Source organism: Morone saxatilis, unplaced genomic scaffold, assembly GCF_004916995.1.
Source record: "Morone saxatilis isolate NCDOM2014 unplaced genomic scaffold, NCSU_SB_2.0 Contig24, whole genome shotgun sequence".
Taxonomy (NCBI): Eukaryota; Metazoa; Chordata; class Actinopteri; family Moronidae; genus Morone; species Morone saxatilis.
In genome coordinates, this window is record NW_023339807.1 from 15,454,633 (window position 1) to 15,472,856 (window position 18,224).

Genomic DNA, 18,224 nt, shown 5'->3' on the forward strand with positions numbered 1-18,224 from the left:
TGTGTGTGTGTGTGTGTTTTTAACAGTGTACCCTATTTGGCTCTATCTTTGCAGGCCATGGATGATGTGAAGAAAACCTTCATCAAAGCAGAGCAGAAGTCCTACCAGCTGCAGAAGCTGGCGGAGCAAAAGAAGATGTCCATGGTCAGTCCCTCTCATATAGACAGACACCACACAGCTACTCTACTACTGTTTCTGAGTAATGTACACAGACAGAGGGAGTTGCTGATTGGAGTTTGTGTGTCTTATGTTTCCCCCTATCTCCTACCTGTTCAGTCTGCCTTCACTATGTGTGATATAACAAAGTGGAAAAGGTATTTCTGGGGTTGGAGGCTGTCTAACAGCGAGAATGTAGGTTTGACTGGAATGTCAGAGACACATATGCAGGGAAAAGTGCACCGAGATAGTGTTCACTTTTGTCTGAAAACAAACCATGCCCCAGCAGATAATACTCACATCTCATTTTAAGATCAGCTGGGCTGCAGGGGATAACTCTAGTGTCTGACTGTACACAGCTTTATGACTATAAAACTTAGATACAGTTAAACATCAGAAGGTGCACCCTGCATCTAAACCTAAATCAGTTGCAGAACTACATAATGTAATATATAAGAAAAACCCAAATATCATGTCTCCTCTACCACTTTCTCTCAGTATCTGAGCCTATTGAGAGGTTGCGAGGGCTACAATGAGATCATATTCCCCCACTGTTCCTGCGACTCCCGACGTAAAGGCCACGTCATCACAGCCATCAGCATTCACCACTTCAAGCTGCACGCCTGCACTGAGGAAGGGACACTGGAGGCAAGGGAATCTGCTAGCCTGTCCCTTTGTACAAACATATTGTTGTATGTATAGTGGAGTGAGTGAGTGTGTGTACTAAAGCCTCGATGTTATTCCAGAACCAGGTGATTGCGTTTGACTGGGGGGAGATGCAGAGGTGGGACACAGATGAGGAGGGCATGGCCTTCTGTTTTGAATATGCGCGAGGGGAGAAGAAACCACGCTGGGTCAAGATATTCACACCCTATGTGAGTATCACACGCACATTATTACACGTGATATACTACATTAAGTATTCTAGTGAAAATACAGCTCCTGCCTATTTGAATTCCTTCGGCATCCCTTCAAAACCACCTTTTCTTTTTAACTGCCTAAGTTAAATAAAAATTACTGCTATAATTTAAAGAAATAGTTTGACATTTTGGAAATATGCTTATTTTCTTTCTGCAGAGACTAAAAAAGATCAATACCACTGTTATTTCTGTACAATAAATATGATACTACTACGAGCAGTCGACTAGCTTAGCTTAGCTTAATTTAAAAAGCAAAAAAGCAATTCACACACACACTTCAATTACACAATTGTGCAGGTAGGTTTATTTTGTTACCATTTAGCTAGCTGTTTCCTTCTTTTTCCTGTTTCTGTGCTAAGCTAAGCTAACCAGCTTCTGGCTGTAGCCTTATATTTACAGTACAGACATGAGAGTGCTATTGCCCTCGTTGTTTAACTCTTTGCAAGAAAGCAAATTAGTGCATTTCCTAAAATTTTAAATTATTGCAATCAAGGAAAAAGTAAACTTTATAAACATTACTCTTTTTATCTAATCTAATCGGGTTTTGTCTTTTCTGTCTTTGCTGCTCATGGGTGATGTTCAGTTCAACTACATGCATGAGTGCTTCGAGAGAGTCTTTTGTGAGCTGAAGTGGAGGAAAGAGGTAAAGACCATCTACTAACAGACTGACCTACTCTATTACAAGCCATGTATTTGTGTCCTTTACTCATACTAGCAATGTGTGTTTTTCTACAGGTGGAAGAGGAGGCTACAGACAAGGACAATAAGAACTGCAGTAAAGATGGTATGTGTGGCAAGGTAAGGCTTTGCCTGCCTCTGTCCAGTGTATGATTCAGTAATAACCTGGGTGACTTTCTCTGTCTTCTGTCTCTGAGTTTGTGTGTCTTCGTCTTGATTGCTGTCTCTGTTGCAGAATATTTTCCAGCTGCTGAGGCACAGAAGGGATGGAGGCACCTAGGAAGGGAGATTGTTACCTCTTAACTAGACACCGCCGTCACCGACTCTGCTCAGTTCGGCCCTCATCAGACCCAGCAACACTCAGCTATTAACTACATGGTCCCCCATTTACACTCCATCAGCTACAACCTGAGAAGCTACCCCTGATACATGCAAACCAGAAGCATCTGCAAAGGAACAAATCGAATAAGCATAAAAAGCTACAGACACATGAACCAGAACTTTTGAATCCAGCACATCATAACCATGCATTAAGCAGAGCTCTGTCAAAAAGAAATGAGGCCTCTATAGACTTAAACTCATGGATTCATGCAAGCCTTCTTCTTATTGGCAGGGACTTGAAGTGGAATGTGACTTGTACACATGAGAAGGGTTTTGAGCCTCTTCTAAAGTAGTCCCATCGGGAACAGAATGCAGAAGTAAATAAGGAAATATCGGACTAATAAGGGAAAGTTAAAGCCGTCCGTGCTTGCAAAGGGGAACAGATTACACATGATCAGCGTTATTGAGGGTTGACAACAGGAAGACACTTAGCTTCTCAATTTATGGATCAGAGCAGCAGTGTCTTCTTTGTCTTTTTTTGCCAGTTGTTAGCGTGCCAATGTGTTTGTGCATGTTAACGATGCGTGTAAGGGGGCCCTAAAAGGCAAGGGGCCAACCAGAGGCAAGGCCCCTCAGAATGTAGGTCACAGCTTAATTATGTCATAGACATGCATTTTCATCTGTTTACCACTAAATTTGCATTTATCAAAGAAAAATATTAACATTGTAATGTGGCAAATGAGAGAAGGGAGAGAGAAAGCAGATATTTTGTAGGATTGTTAGAGACATTTTTCATCCAGAGATTTAGCTGCACGATGCACACAGCTGCGAGGAATTGACACACGAGCAGGAACACATTAAACTTTAGACTAATGTTGCACTTTATCCAACAGTGTTATTAACTTTCAAATGTGGAAAATGTGACCTAAGAAGCAGATAGTGGGCATAATACTGGAACTAGCCTGCACTTAGTTTACATTCATTCTTGACTGACTGACTACAGTATGATTATGTACTGTATTATCAAATGGTATGTGTAGCGTGCAGAGCCATGCATTACATTTTTCTGTATTTATAGTATTATGTGAACACTCCATGCTAATATTTTGATGCCATTGTAGAGCAGCAGTGATGTGGAGCACTGATCTGTAGTACAGTATGTTTAGTGTGTATTACCCATAATAGACAGCAGGGGTCCTTCTCTTCCTGTCTGCTCTCTTGCAGGCAGTGATTACTTTGCTTCTGAGAACTCCCACAGGATTTATAATAGGCCTGTTATTCAGATGGCAGCACTATTTATCTCTGTGGTCCTTTTACTGTTAAACCACTTGTGCACTCCAGATTCAGGTTAAGTGGGAAGAGGATTTCTTAGCGAAAAGGGCAGCTTGCACCCTTCATCAACATGATAGATATGAAGATAACTGCACATTCACTAAAGGCTTTGTAGTAACTGATCACATGACTGCAGTGTAATGTAATAATAAACAGCGTAATTTAATGTCCCTCTAAATGAGCCCGGTTAATGTTCTCATTCCTAGAATGTAATAATAATGTAATAACATAATTATCCGATGATGCACTAGTTACTTCAGACTGACGAATAAATAAGATATAATATGATGTAATTTACAGGTTATTGCCTCATTAAAGCTTAACACATTAAATATTCATCGCTTAGTGAAATTTTGTGATGTTACTACCTTATTCACCAAATCTAAATAGCTTTATCGTATTATCAACTCATTTAGAAGGACATTTTGAAGATTCTTATTTAATCTGAAAGATATTACATGTTCAGTTGCTACTAGATTTTTACAAGATGAGCCCTGCCATTTATGCAAAATCACATGTAAGATAATCAAACTGATCCTCGAAGCAAAGATGATCAGGTCATGTGATCACAATATGACGCCAATAATATTCAATTATCTCCCAGCCCTAACCCCTAGCTCGTAATGAGAATATCAATAGTATTTTTTGTTATCTACAAGCAAGTAAAGAGTCATAGATTGACATCAATGGCCCTTTCTAAAGGGTGCTTGTTATAGCAATGGTGCTGTTCACAAAAGCCATTTTGGGTGATAAATGAGCTTCAGTAGACCTTGGTGGGTGTGTAAAAGAGGTTTAATTGAATGTGTTGAGCCTTGAATTGAGAGATTGAATGTGCATTCCTAAAGTCCAAACGCATTTCCCAGGATTCTTGTCTGTTTACTGGACCGTGCCTGACATGTTTGATTGTCTGACATTGCGTGATGTGCCCCAAGTGTGCGCACCCCCCTCTCTCTCTTTCTCTCTCTCATTCTGACTAAAGTTAAGTGTCACTAACATTATTTATTTCAGTAAGATACAATGTTAAATTCAGCGTCTCTGTTGTTAAGTTTTTCACCTGATACGGTTTGGCTTTAAGAGAGCCACGCTAAGACAAGGATGAGGATTGACAACCTGCAGATTCTTTGACATGTTGAAATGTAAAATTTAAGACAAAGTGTTTGGTTACGTCGCTTACTGTAATAAATTGTAACATATTCTTTTAAATAAAACAATTTATTGATGCAAAGTTAGGTGTTTGTTTTGTGTGTCTGTGTGTGTTGGAACCTTAGATAACACCAGCAGGTGGGAATTGAGAGTCAAGGACTGCTAAAATCATGAAGTCACACACAAACCTCTTAGTAAGAAGAGATTGTTCTAAAATAAAGATGATTTTACGCTCATTCTCCCACTCTCCCTTAGTGTACCCACATCTGTTTTCTTTCTTCCTCTCTCTCTCTGCATTGCCCTCCTCTTCTATTCCCATCTCCAGCGTCTTTTAATGAGATCTGGGAGACAATTACCCAACAGGCAGTGAAACAGCCGTTCCATATCGACCTGCATCGAGTGCCTGCACCCAGTAATTAATAGCTATTGACTGTTAGTGGTGAGGGATATTCTCTTGGAACATCTGAATTTTGAAAAGCTAACATTTCTGGACCAGAGATCTGTCCTGAGAGATGTCTTGCACATTGTCAGACATCAGTGTTGATCAGTTTCATACCTTGATCATTGGTGCCCTGAAGGGAGGGAAGAAGCTGAAGTGTAACTTAAAGGATAATTTAATAAAAGAACAACATCCCTAAAACAAAACGAGTAGATTTTGTTGCTGAATTGTAGGTACAGCTGATGTTTATATATTTTAAAATGTAACATTAGCAATCTGAAATATTCAGCCGCATTACATTGGTTCAGCCTCTATGTATGTATGGTATTTGCATGTTATCCCTGTGCTGGCGGGCTTTCTTCAGTTCCCTCCTACTTTGCAAAGACATGTCAAATCAAGAGGATTTGTGGAAAATCTGGCAACCTGTCTGTGATGTCCTCCTCTTCGCTTTTAAAGTGGAAAAACCTGACTGAATAGAAATAGGCCCATAAAGTAACTAAATACTGTGTAGTCATAGCTTTCTTTCCGATTTCAGTAGTTCTTTGACATTTTTTAATCAATTAACTTATAATAAAACACATTTTTCAACTATTACTCCCTTCTTTTATCCTCTGCCTTTCTTATTTTTCCCACATGAGCAAACTCAATAAAGAACTAACAGCACTGACTGCACAAGCAGCAGTGTAAGTGAGTGAGGGTGTGTGTGAGAGCTGGAAAGACATAAAGAGACAGAGAGCTTTAGGGGTATGTGTGGTTACTGCATTAGGTCTGCCGCAAGGTCCTTACTTCACCACTTCATGTGTCTGTGAATGTGGGTGCAAATTTGTGGGACAACTGCAGCCACACATTGCAGTGGCCCCTTGATACCAAATGCACACTTTCTGCATCGCACTCTCCTGCTTGCTGAATGCTGTTTTGTATAACTCGATTTTCTTCTCCTCTGAACAACCGGCTCTGATTGAATTGTCAACAAAGAGCAGGTGGATGACTGAGTCAACGCAGGAGGGGAGTATCTTAGATTTATTACCTGTGCTGTATTGCATTTCTCAGCTGTGTTAAGCAGCAGCCCTGGTAGCTGGACGGACAAAAGGAGCTCAGTAGGCCATTTAAATGTTCCAATAGTGAATAGTGAACTGCCTTGCCTGCACACACAGTACTTACAATGAAAAAGTTAAAAGCCAAATTATGGCTGAAGGTTTGAGTACAGCCGTGCCAAGACACCAATTAGCCAAATTCAATCATCATAAAGTGTTTGCATTATTTCATAGTCAATCATTTTACATGGGAATGTTTGCCAGAATCTGTCACATAAATTCTGATAAAGACACCCTTTGCCAATTCAGAATATATGTCCAGTCACCCCTAAACGCAGGTCTAAGTACAGTTTAGCAGCAGCAGCATCTCTCCCCACCTCTCCTCTCCCCGCCTCTCCTCTCCCCTCCTCTTCCCTCTTCTCCCCCTCCTCCTCTCCCTCTCTCATTAATGAGCAATCAGTTAAAAACTTTATCGGCTCCTATTTGCTTTCTCAGCACATTTTCTCCTCCGTCTTCTGTTTCTCTACCATGCCACCACCTTATTTCTGTGCTCGCTTTCATTCTGCATCCTCTCCATCTCTACGCCTCTGCATAGCCCTCCCTTCCATCTCTCTTTCTGTCCCTTTCTTCCTTTTGCCCTTTTTATTGTCGTGCTTCATTACCTCCATCTTCCCTTTCCTCTCTCTCTGGTATTTTTTCCGCTCATACCCCCCCTTCCTTCACTCCTCCTGTCCTCTGTTTCTGCATCCTTTTTAAACTTCGATCGAGGGCAGGGGAGCCACAGAATAGAACATTTGATGCATGTCTAGACAGTACAAAACATGAGACAGTTTATTTTACAATGTTTACAGCTCGGTCTGTCACATTGGCATTTCAGTTCGGCGAAATGTACGGCAGGATTTACATTCCTAACCAGGGTCGATGAGATAAGCATTTTCTGCATACATAAAGGTGTGATGGGTGAAGGTGTGCTATGGTGTGTGTATGTGTATTTATAGGATAAAAAGTCTTGTAAAAAGCTGACGTGACCTATGATTTGTAGCCTCTCTCAACCACAGTTTGCAATCTGAACCCCATACATGTGTGTCTGTAAATATGTCTCCACAGAAAGACAATAACATTCCACATTACGAATATAACCAGAGCTTTGACATATCTGTTCTAGCTGTGACTGTGGAACTGTATCCCATATTCAGAAGAAGACAGATACAGTACTTCATCCAGCCCTCTCAGATGAGATATCATGTTATTGCTTTATATAAAGTGAATGACAAAGGTAAAAAAAATTACTCCCTATAGCTGTATGCTGCATGTTTTTCTAGGGATATAAGTACATTTTCTGCTTCATTGTAAACATTACAGTATAATATCAAGTTAGCGTGATTGATACAGGTGCTGCAGAAATTGATCAAATGTCATCATCCCATTATATGGGCAATGTTCAGGCTGTATTACTGTGATGAAGATTTTTCTTTTTATGTTATTGATCTCATGAACTGAGTATTCATGTGGAAAACTCATTGACTTTGGACAGCCTTTTAGATGAAAAAATAACTTAAAATCTTTAAATTGAAAATTAAATTAAAAAGATGAAAAAATAAATCAAAATAAAATCCTGCAGCAAACCTTTCAATGGTGAAACAATATGTGTATACCAGATTATTCATTATATTTGGGGAAGTGTGTAACAAAAAAGAGCACATGGAGGTATGTATTGTTCCCACTGATAATCAATGTCAAGTGAACATAATCAGTTTTAATTGTAATTCTGAAAGTAAACGAAATGAATCCTGCATGAGTGTAAAAGCTAATTTTACATGCTGCACATCAGTGTCCAGTTTTTCTACTGAGTATCTTCATGTAGCATCCCAGGATGGCAGTACAAATACTTTATAACAAATGTAATAAAGTCATGCGTTTTTCACATAAATTCTGGGATGATTTTCTTTGAGATTCCTCATTCACAAAACTATTAATAATAATAGTAAATAATAATAATAATAATAATAATAATTTTCTCATAAAATTATTGATGATTTTGTTGATTAGTCCACAAACTATCATCCATCTTCCAATGAGACATTTGATGTTCTGATGAAGGTTTTAGTTTGGAGGCCATTAGCTGAAAATACAATTCACCAAACCATTAGATGATTGATGGAGAGCCGTCTTTTGGGGAAAACAAGCACATCAATCAAACTTCTATAGAAACCACTGCAACAAGAATAAATGTGAGCATGGTCAGATATATTCTGTCATGAAAAATGGCCGACTTCTCAAGTCAAGTCACATTTGCCACTCCAGCAAAGTAAAGATTTGCTGTTGTATGTCTCAGTGTCATTAACAGCAATTGTGCTTCCAACAAATCCATATCTGTATTATCCTTCAACATCTCTCACTCGCTTTCTCAAATCTTTCATTTTTGGTCTGTCAGAGGAAGTCTTTTGACAGTGCTTCTCCAAAGTTGGGAGCAGCCATGAGAATAGCGATGGTACAGATGATGTTAAAAACACTGAATCCCACCAGGAACAGGCGGTCGATGACAGCTGCAGCAAACTGCCACTGCTCCGCCAAACTCAGCTGCCTGTCTTGCTCCCTAACGCGCTCAACTAAAAACTGCACCTCCACCAGAAGAGCCTGCAACTGGCTGTCTGCTGCCACAGATCGAATCACACCGCTGTGGGTATGTATGGCAGCTGATCTAACCGCTCCAGCTGCAGCCTCTAGGCCACAGGGTCCAGAGGATGTGATTGATGGGTCAGGGTCTTGGGACACTGGAGTTTCCTGTGGGGGGGTCCCAAACTTGGAAGATGGGTGGTGGTGATGGATAGGTGTATCTCCCGTTGGTCCTCCTCCTGCTCCTGCTGCTGCTGCTCCCTCTCCTTCTCCTCCACCTAGTCCAGTGTTAACCCTCCCATAACTTGTGGTTCTGCTCCTCTGAACTGGGTCCAGCTCTGCAGTGGTCTGGAAGGTCTGGAAGCCCATGTAAAGAAGATGACCATTGGGCTGTGGGTGTGGATTGAGGCCGGGATCTCTGTGGTTGGGATTAGGGAGGATAACAGCCTGAGGGTTAGGCCGGTGGGAGTGTGACAAAGGGTGATTGAGCTGAGCCAGGCTGGCCTGCAGGGAATTGAGACTCTGTGGGAGGATGGGGGGCACTGGCGTGGGGATGGTGGTGGTGGTAGTGGTGGTGGTAGGAGAGGACAGGGTCTTGCTCTGAGAATCTGCCTGGCTGTTCGAAAGAGTCGGCTCCGCTCCCTCTCCTGGACGCTTCATCCGCAGGAACCAAGGAACCCACTGCAGCAGAACCAAGTGCACCTGACACACAAGGACACAAGATTTATGTATGGTCTTTACTGGCCTTCAACATATTGCTGATCAGGTAGAAACACATCTAGTATTCTTAACATGCAACATTAAACCTCCATCTTATATAACAGTTTATCCCATCTTACATTATCATCACCATGTTACTAAGCTTATTCAGTCTTTTTGAATGTGAATGTAATATTATTCTTGATATTATATACTTATATTATAATATATACTTGGTTTTAAAGACACTGAAATTCTCATAAAAGCCTTCATTTCATCACATCTTCACCTTAATGCAATGCATTCCCCTGCCTTAATGAAAAATCTCTAGACCAGCATTACAAAACTTACAAAAAGGCTTTTAGATTCCCACTGTCCAGCTGTTCATTTTAGTATTGATTAAAATTTTCTGTTAACGTTTCAAAAACTGCAGGACCCGGCACCTAATCTGTTAAATCCTTACGAACCTTCATATAATCTGACATCCTCAATCAGTTACATCTTGGCCATCCCAGAATCAAAGATTAAGACAAAGCTTTGAATGATCTTCCTAAGAATATCAGCTTAACTAAATGTGGGCCCTCTTTTAAAGGCTTCTCAAATCACATATTTTTTCATATAGTTTACACTGATTTTAATTATTTTATCCAGTCATTTTTAATCAGTGTGTTTTAAATCTGTACTTCCTTGTGTTATTGTGTGTTTAACTGTACTATGTGTTTTTGGGGGTTTGTTATGAACTGTTTTATTTCCATAAATAAGGTTTTTTATTATATTTTAATCTATTATTATAATTAAAGTCTTCACATACCTTGAAAATAATTTAAGGTTTAGGAGTTAAGTTAATTTATATATTTGAGGTAATTTACTAAAAATATATTAACAATGTCTATACAGTTATTGTTTACATATTCCAATGTATAAATCTTTACATATACATCTAAAGCTACAATATTATGCTGCTACCTCTGTGGTTTCCTCACATTTACCTTAGTGTAAGTCCTACTAGCTTCTGATTGGTTAGTTAGGTCAAATGAGGGTCAGAACAAGGAAGTGTTGTTGTTGTTGTGAAGCTGATGAAGTGTGGAGAACAGTAAAGTGCTGCTTGAGAAAGTTATCCATCTCCATCTTGCTGTTTCTTAAAGAGTGATCCAACCACCACACATGGAACCCCCGAGTTACAATAACAACACCTACATCACAATGCTGTTTAATTTCAGCTCAGCATTCAACACAATCATCCCACTGAAACTGATCAGTGAAACTTTCGGGGCATGAGTACCACACTCTGCAACTGAATATTGGACAGACAAAACCCAGACAATTCAGAATCACTATCTCCACATAGTGCAAAATACCGGAGCCCCCCAGGGCTGTGTGCTCAGCCCCCTCCTGTTCACGCTGTGCACCCATGACTGTGTCCCCCAACATGTAGACAGTTGTGAAGTTTTTGGACGACATAAACATCATTGGCCAGATTTTAAACAACAAGACTTTATATCAGGAGGAAATCAACAATCTTGCAGAGTAGAGCACAGAAAACAAGCTACTGCTCAACGTCAACAAAACCAAGGCGCCAATTTTAGAAAAGACACACACCCCTGTCTACATCAGTGGAGCTGAGGTGGAGCAGGTGAACAATTTTAGATTCCTGGGAATCAGCATAACAGCGAACCTGTCATGGACATAACACGTCTCCATCCTGGTTAAGAAAGCTCAGAAACAACTTCCAGGTTTTTGTAACTTTTTCAGTGGAGCAATAGAAACCATCCTAAACGGATTACTAATTAGCGTTGGATGAACACGGCCCAGGACAGAAGGTAGTGTGGGATGAACACGGCCCAGGACAGAAGGGACCCTGCAGTGGGCGATTAAAATTGCATTGTATCCGCTGCTCGTACCACTGGACTACAGAGCAGCTTCTTTTCTCAGGCTGTATTGTTTTGTTTTGTTTGTGGCATAAAAGGACTATATCTTGCATTTTCGAAAATGAATAATAAATTAACCTTGTAACTTGATTATTAAAACTCACCCAATGTGGCATGTGTCCACTGTTAGGGCTGTGGTGATGGAACTGAAGGACGATGACTGTGGCTACAACTGACATCCCAACAATCACCATGGTGCTGGCAAAATACTGACCTGAGACAGACAGGATGGGAACACATTACACTCATAAAGGTGATGACAATTCGTATGCTATGAACAATGTCAGTTCCCCCAAAACCCACTAACAGAAAGAAACTGACCTATCAGGGGTACAGAATCTGAAGTGGCAGGCATAATCTCTGCAACCATCAACATGAAGACAGTCAGAGAAAGCAGAACCGTGATGCCTGTGGGCAGACACAAGACACCAGGGAGTAGTAGGTTGCAAGGAAAAAAAGTAGGGAAGAAGAAAGTACATGAATACACTCAGTGGAACAGTATATTTGGTATGTTTCACTTGACTTCTCGCCACAATCATCTGTCTTTCTGACACTCCTAGGAAAACTCATTCGCTTTTAGTCTTTTAGATTCATCTTCCCTCCTGCCTATTCTGTCTTTGTCTTTTCTCTGTCTCCCCCCTCAGCCCCCAGCCCTCCTGACACCATACAAAGCTCTGCATAACCGAATGAAAGTTTTCCAGTAATGTTGACAGAGAAAAATTGTAAGAGAAACACTAGAAGAGTGAAATAAGCCCATGCTTTCACAGGGAAAGAGTAAAGAATATGCAGCAAGAAATATATTTCATCTTACAGTAGGTGCACCTCCTGTTTCCCATTTTCTCATATTCAACCCCTCTTATTATAACACCATCCATCACCCCTATTTCTTCTCCACCCTCCTCTTATGATTCCTCACCCAGGCTGATTTTCTCCCCTGAGTTGGCGGGAAGCAGGAAGACCAGTAGGGTCATGGAGGAAAGGAGCACACAGGGGAGGAGGAGGTTGAGAGCGTAAAACAAAGTCCTCCTTCGTAAAGTCACCACAAAGGTAACATCTGGGTAGGGCTCTGCACAACAGTCATAGAAAATTTCATGACGACCTCCAGGGACCTCTGAGGGGGCAGAGAAAGACACTGATTCAGCAAAAACAATATCATTATGCAGAACACAGGGGTGAGGGATGAGTAAGAAACAAAACACAAAAAATCTCAGAAACACATTATAAATAATTAAGTGTTTCAACCAATGAATATTTTTGACTGGGTGAGAAGTAAATCGGATGTATAGTGTTGACACAGGACCAGCATCATCAAAGATGTTGCAGCTGAAGCAGGGACAATTAAATACACACATAAGGCATACTCCAACTACTTCTCCTACTTAAAGCTTATTATACATCTATATCTTCACAGGTCAAGTATAGCATTGCATGGCGGTAATGTAAGCACTGTTACTAAGCAACTCTGTTTGTCATTCAGGGCCTTGAGAAGCTGTCTTACCCAGCAGGTCCCATTCTCCGTTGCGCATGTATCCTGACACATCTGCCTCCTTCATCTGGAGGTCAAGCAGCCAGCCATCAAATGTCCATGAACCAAACTTCAGTTCACACCGTTGGATGTCAAATGGAAACCATCGCACATCCACGTTACATGTGCTTATAAAAATTCCTTGAAAAGCAGGGGAAAACAGGGGAAATTGTTTGCAATGAAAGAGAAGAACATTTCAAAGTCAAGTAAAATCATCTAAAAATGTAATGAAAGGAAAAAAACTTGATTAAAAATGTTGTTCAGTGCAGCCATCTGGAAGCAAATGACGAAGAAAATATTTGGTTGCAGTAATTAATTTGCTGCAGCATGAATAATACTGTATGTATGCAGAATGACTGAAGGCATATTGGTTTTGAGGACATGATTCTGATTAATAACAACCTTACCTGGAGGCAGATACTCACAGAAGCCACTGGAGTTAACCAGCACATTGGTCTTAAAGGTGGCATCAAACTTATCATGAGCGCTGGAGGACAGTATCACAGTGATGAGATTGTTAAGAGCTCAGCAGCAGTAGCTTTGGGTATGTGTGTAATGATGTGCACCACATACCTGTTGTAAAGCAATATGTCAGGTGTCCAGACCTGGTCAGGAGTGAAACGGAGGTTCTTAACTCCAGGATATTCTGACTGGTTCCACTGGAGGTAGTGGTCGTACCACTGCTGGGAGACACAAGCACAACACTAGTTTTACATATGAGCAAAAACATGAAGACATAGACAAATGAAGGGTTTATTTGCAAAACAAGATAGCTCAGTTTTTATCTATTTTCCAAAATAATGATTTTTTTTTTTTGTGCACTCAAGGAAATATCAATCAGACTGCTGCTGGTTTATTTATTTAAAGAAAGTCTTCTATCTGTTTTGCAAAGGATCTCTTCAGATTTATATATACAAGGAATAATTTGCATGTCTGTCCATCCTAAAAGAGGGATTCCTCCGTATGCTATATAGATTGTAAATCCCTTTGAGGCAAAATTGTGTCTGTGAATTTGTTAACTTGACAGATAAATAGCTTTTTCAAATCTCATGATATTCATAATAAAGATAAGGAATCTGCACCCAAGCATAAATATCTGCTCTAATGTCCATTATCATGACACTGCATACTGAAACCCAACCAGCATCTGGGTGCGTACTGTGTAGCTGATCCTGCACGGGATGGGGGGTTTACAAAAAGATTTTCACTACACAGATCAATATCACATTTTGAACTGTTATTTACTATACTCACCATCTGCAGCCAGGCATTTGTGGTGATGATCTGGTTCTTTTCATCCTTCCATAAAACAATCATATAAGAGAATAGATGATTGAATGATTTAAAGGGTAGGTTCATACATTTTTATGTCTGCCTAAAACAATATTCACATGAACAGAGTTACTGGTCAGTGTAATTGTCCTATACTCTCTGCAGTGGCTTTAAAGAGATGTGAATATGCATATTGTGTATACGTGGATTGTTCTGTTTCAAGTGTATTATCTTGTGATTATCTTATTGCTCTTGATTGGTTTCTATTTTTAATATATTCTTATTTTAGTTTTATACCTCTTATTATATACTGTCTCTTTTTATCTGTACTTCTGTCCTTGTGCTGCTCCAACAACTGAATTCTCACTCTGGGGATCAATAAAGACATAACTTGATGATGTGATGGGGGACTAAATGTACAGTCCTCATTCTGTGTAAAAATGCATTCCAAAGTTCAGCTAAAGTGGATATTTTCAATAGTTACAGTCTTTTTAGTACGAAACTCCCTCTTTGTGTCATAATTATCTGCTGCTGCTCAACAAGGAAACGCCAACCACTGAAACACGTGTTAAAAAGTATGGGAGATACCTATTTAATTTGGCTAATTCAGATTTATAAAGCCTTGTATTAGGTTTATCTGAACTTTTTTTGGAGGGGATCTTTTCTTATGTAAAGAAAGAACAATTACTGGGTCTAATAACTCTTTACATGTACACAGGCATGTCAGTATTGTATGGGTGTATAATTGTGTTTATGATGCATTTCTGCCATGCATACCACATCCATGACCTGCATTAGAGTAAAGGAGAACTGAACGGTGAGAGCCTGGGAGTCGTTGGCCACCGGTCTCTCCATTGGGTTGTAGTCCCTCAGCAGCTCCCTGAGTAGAAACCGCTGGTGAGGACCCTGCACTGACACTAAATAGGGGAGCGGGAGAGGGAGTTTAATGTAGGGGAGAGGAATCACAAAAGAGAAAGCAAGAGAAAAAGTGACATTTACAAAGAAAACACTGTGACAGAGAAAAGAAGAAGAAAGCTAGCAGAAAAACAGTGTTATTACAATGAAAGCTGAGAAAATGGTGGTGTAGAAATTGTAGGCCAGGTCAATAAAAGAGAAGGAGAAACACACACAGTGGGAGTCGACATGCTCCAGTGGAGGTAAAACAGAGGATGGGCTTTTAGGGTAGAAAGGGTGATGTTTTAAAAATGGAGTTGCTCATCTTGATGAGAGAACAGAGATCTATTGGGGATGACACAGGACAAGAGAAGAATGTGTGCGAGAACGAGAGGAAAGGGGGCAGGAAGAAAAAAATCCTGTTCCTTCTAATCAATTACGTCTCTGATTGATCACCAGAAGACAGTCAGAATCTTTCCACGGCCGTAAAATTTGTCAGTTTCATTCCGTGCAGGAAATAGTGAGGCCATTAAACACTGAAACACCCCAGACAGACAGACACACACAGCACTCACGACGATGAGAGTGGGGAACTGTCTCTCTTCGCCCTATAACTCCACCATGGGCTTCGATTCACTCTTGATTCACTCTTGATTCATTCTCCACAAGGCAATCACTTTGATGTGGAGGGAGCTATCATTGGTGGATATAAGAGGCACGCCGAATGAGTTTAAAAAGTATTATGCACTTTAAATAGCACAATGCACATTGCCTGTTCATACAACTTTATAAACTACACACAATAGTGTATATACAACAAAGCACTAAATGGTCTAAGATGCATTCAGTCAAATCTATATTCACTAACTAGACCTTAACTAATGACTCCACTGATGGTATGCCCATAATTCAGAATAATAGTCCCTGGTGTCCATAATGTCCAGTCATAGTAAATTAACCACTAGCAGCCTCATAATAACTCTTTTCCATCAATCTATCTATCTATCTATATTCTTATCTATAACAAAAAAAATGCAATCTGCAGTAAAAATGATTGCATTTTATAGTGTTGCTTGCTCATTTTGAAAATAAATCAATTTTTTTCTGCCTGCCTGCACACCAACAGACTCTCCTGGTGACTAAGTGAGATGCTGTGTGCACAGTTATTAGGAACAGAGCACTCTGTGGCACAGACAAGCAAAAGCACAGCACAGTATATACAGCACATGCAGAAGACACACACTTGTGCGAGCACAGTCTCACTCATGACACAAATGAAAGTCACTTACCCCGGAACAGAGTCACGAGTATCAACAGCCAAAGAGCCATAGCTTGCCACATACTGCATTCCTTTGTGTCAACAGAGAAAGAGTGGAAGAGGGAGAAATAAGGAGAGAAGATGAGTGTGAGGATGGAAAAAGGAGAATGAGATAGAGATCAGGGACTGGAGAGGGAGAAAGGTTGTAAAAAAACAAGTGGAGAGAGTGCGCTACTGACAGTGCCACAGAAGGGAAAGGAGGAGAAAGGGAGAGAGAGCAGGAGAGACAGAGTGGGTGAGAAATGCAGTGAAACGAATACTCCCCTGAAGAGAGATTTGCGGTGTGTTGGAGTCACAGAGCTGTATGGGCATACTGAGCTGTATGGGCATACTGTGACCTACAGCTCAGACTGAAGGGTGCTTCATGCTTCTCTGCTCATCACCTCCTGCAGACTTTCTGATATGTACTGTACTCGTTGTTTTTTCCTCAGGTTTTCAATCTGGATCTCAAGAGGGACTTTGTGAAAATCAAATCATTCTTAAAGGATTATATGGTAGCAGTAGTCCAGGTGTCTTTAGCTGAGAGTTTGGGAAGGGAATAGAGAAAAACAACATTTGAAAACAACATTTGCTCTGTGTAAACACACAAGTGACCTGCAAGGAAACATCTACCATTTTTAAATAATAAACATATGGAAAAATGTTAAGTTAGTACTGTCTGTCACTTTCTAGTTTACACCAACCAGCATCATCTGAAAGCTGTACTGCTTTTTAACTAGTCAAATCTCACATCGGTACATTCACAGAGTAATGCTGACACCCACTGGATATGTTAGTGAAGTGCAAAACTATCACCAGATATATTCTTCAATTTTTTTTAATTTTTAACTAAATGAAGGCAGCTTTACCACATGGTCAGGATTCAACTGAATAGATCTTGTTTCTCTATTTTATTATGAGTTGATAGCATTTACCGTGAGCACATCTCTCTCATTTATTCTCCTGTAATAAATGTGTGATCCCCACAAAACTAAAGACAGACATTGTGTCAGAGCAGTCTGATTTTAATGACTTTTAAAATATAACTTGTTCAAAAATAACATATAAACATACAGAAAAGGTTTATGGATTTATCTTATTATCTAATAATTTGTCGTTTCATTTTCAAATGATCAACAACGTTTTGCTGTAATTCTGTTTTAAAGTTAATACTGTTGAAAATAATATAGAATATTGAAATACGATATAAGATATGATGAATAAAGTTCTATCTGCTATGACAAGTTACTTCAGTTTAGAAATAACAGCAGTATATTCTAAAGATTTATACAAGTTTCTACCACTTACGTCCATATATGAGGGTGACAAACTATGACTAAATGATAAAAACTGAGCAAGAAATTGACTAAATACAGGCTGACTGACCACAAACTGGCCACTGAGACAGGTTGACACAGACAATCCTCACAATCCACAATCCTCAGACAAAAAACTCAGTTCAAAAAGGGGCAGAGATTTTGCAAGCTCTTATTTTTTAATTTCGTTTAAAGACTATTTTGGAGTCTTTAAAAGCTTTGGAACAGCCTTCTGCTTCCATTAAAACGCCTCCCCACCACTGACAAAGACAAGACAAAACTCAAGTTTTCTATGGCTTTTGATTGTTCTTAGATTTAGTTTTTCTTTTAAATCTTTTATTTTACTTTGTTCTTACAAGTCTTGTTCCGTCTCTTTTTTTTTTACATCTGTGCACATATTTGTTATTGTCTTACATATTTGTTTTTCTTTTTTCTTTTTTTGTGTATTGTCTTTTATTGGCGTTATGTGCTTATCTTATTTTTTAAAGCCGTGCAATTCAATTTGTTCAGCACTTTGGTCAACTCTGATTGTTTTAAATGTGCTATATAAATAAATTAAATGTATAAATGAAATACATTTAACAACTATGAACGAGCCGATGAAGCAAAATGTATTTGCAGTGCAGAAATCCAACCCCCCCCCCAAAAAAAAAA

General features: G+C 39.7%; 2 protein-coding genes across 3 annotated transcripts in view; one reads left to right on the plus strand and one right to left on the minus strand.

Annotated features, from left to right (window-relative positions):
* snx27b (sorting nexin 27b) overlaps positions 1-4,648 on the plus strand; it is an 11,885-nt gene extending 7,237 nt beyond the window's left edge. The window contains exons 8-13 of one of the 2 annotated variants that reach the window (XM_035672039.1): positions 55-144; positions 655-804; positions 903-1,031; positions 1,660-1,719; positions 1,812-1,874; positions 1,990-4,648. In XM_035672039.1, coding sequence (XP_035527932.1) covers positions 55-144; positions 655-804; positions 903-1,031; positions 1,660-1,719; positions 1,812-1,874; positions 1,990-2,034 — 537 coding nt within the window. In that variant the 3' untranslated portion in view covers positions 2,035-4,648. The remainder of the gene's footprint in view (positions 1-54; positions 145-654; positions 805-902; positions 1,032-1,659; positions 1,720-1,811; positions 1,875-1,989) is intronic. The other variant, XM_035672038.1, reaches the window with a different exon arrangement.
* Positions 4,649-8,453: 3,805 nt separating this feature from the next.
* LOC118336220 (neuronal acetylcholine receptor subunit alpha-7-like) lies at positions 8,454-16,298 on the minus strand. The gene is made up of 10 exons (XM_035672822.1): positions 16,247-16,298; positions 14,841-14,980; positions 14,046-14,090; positions 13,365-13,474; positions 13,199-13,278; positions 12,765-12,932; positions 12,183-12,377; positions 11,588-11,674; positions 11,371-11,480; positions 8,454-9,341 (listed from the first exon to the last, which is right to left on the minus strand). Exons 1-10 carry the CDS (start codon positions 16,296-16,298, stop codon positions 8,454-8,456), a joined length of 1,875 nt encoding a protein of 624 aa, XP_035528715.1.
* Positions 16,299-18,224: the final 1,926 nt, after the last annotated feature.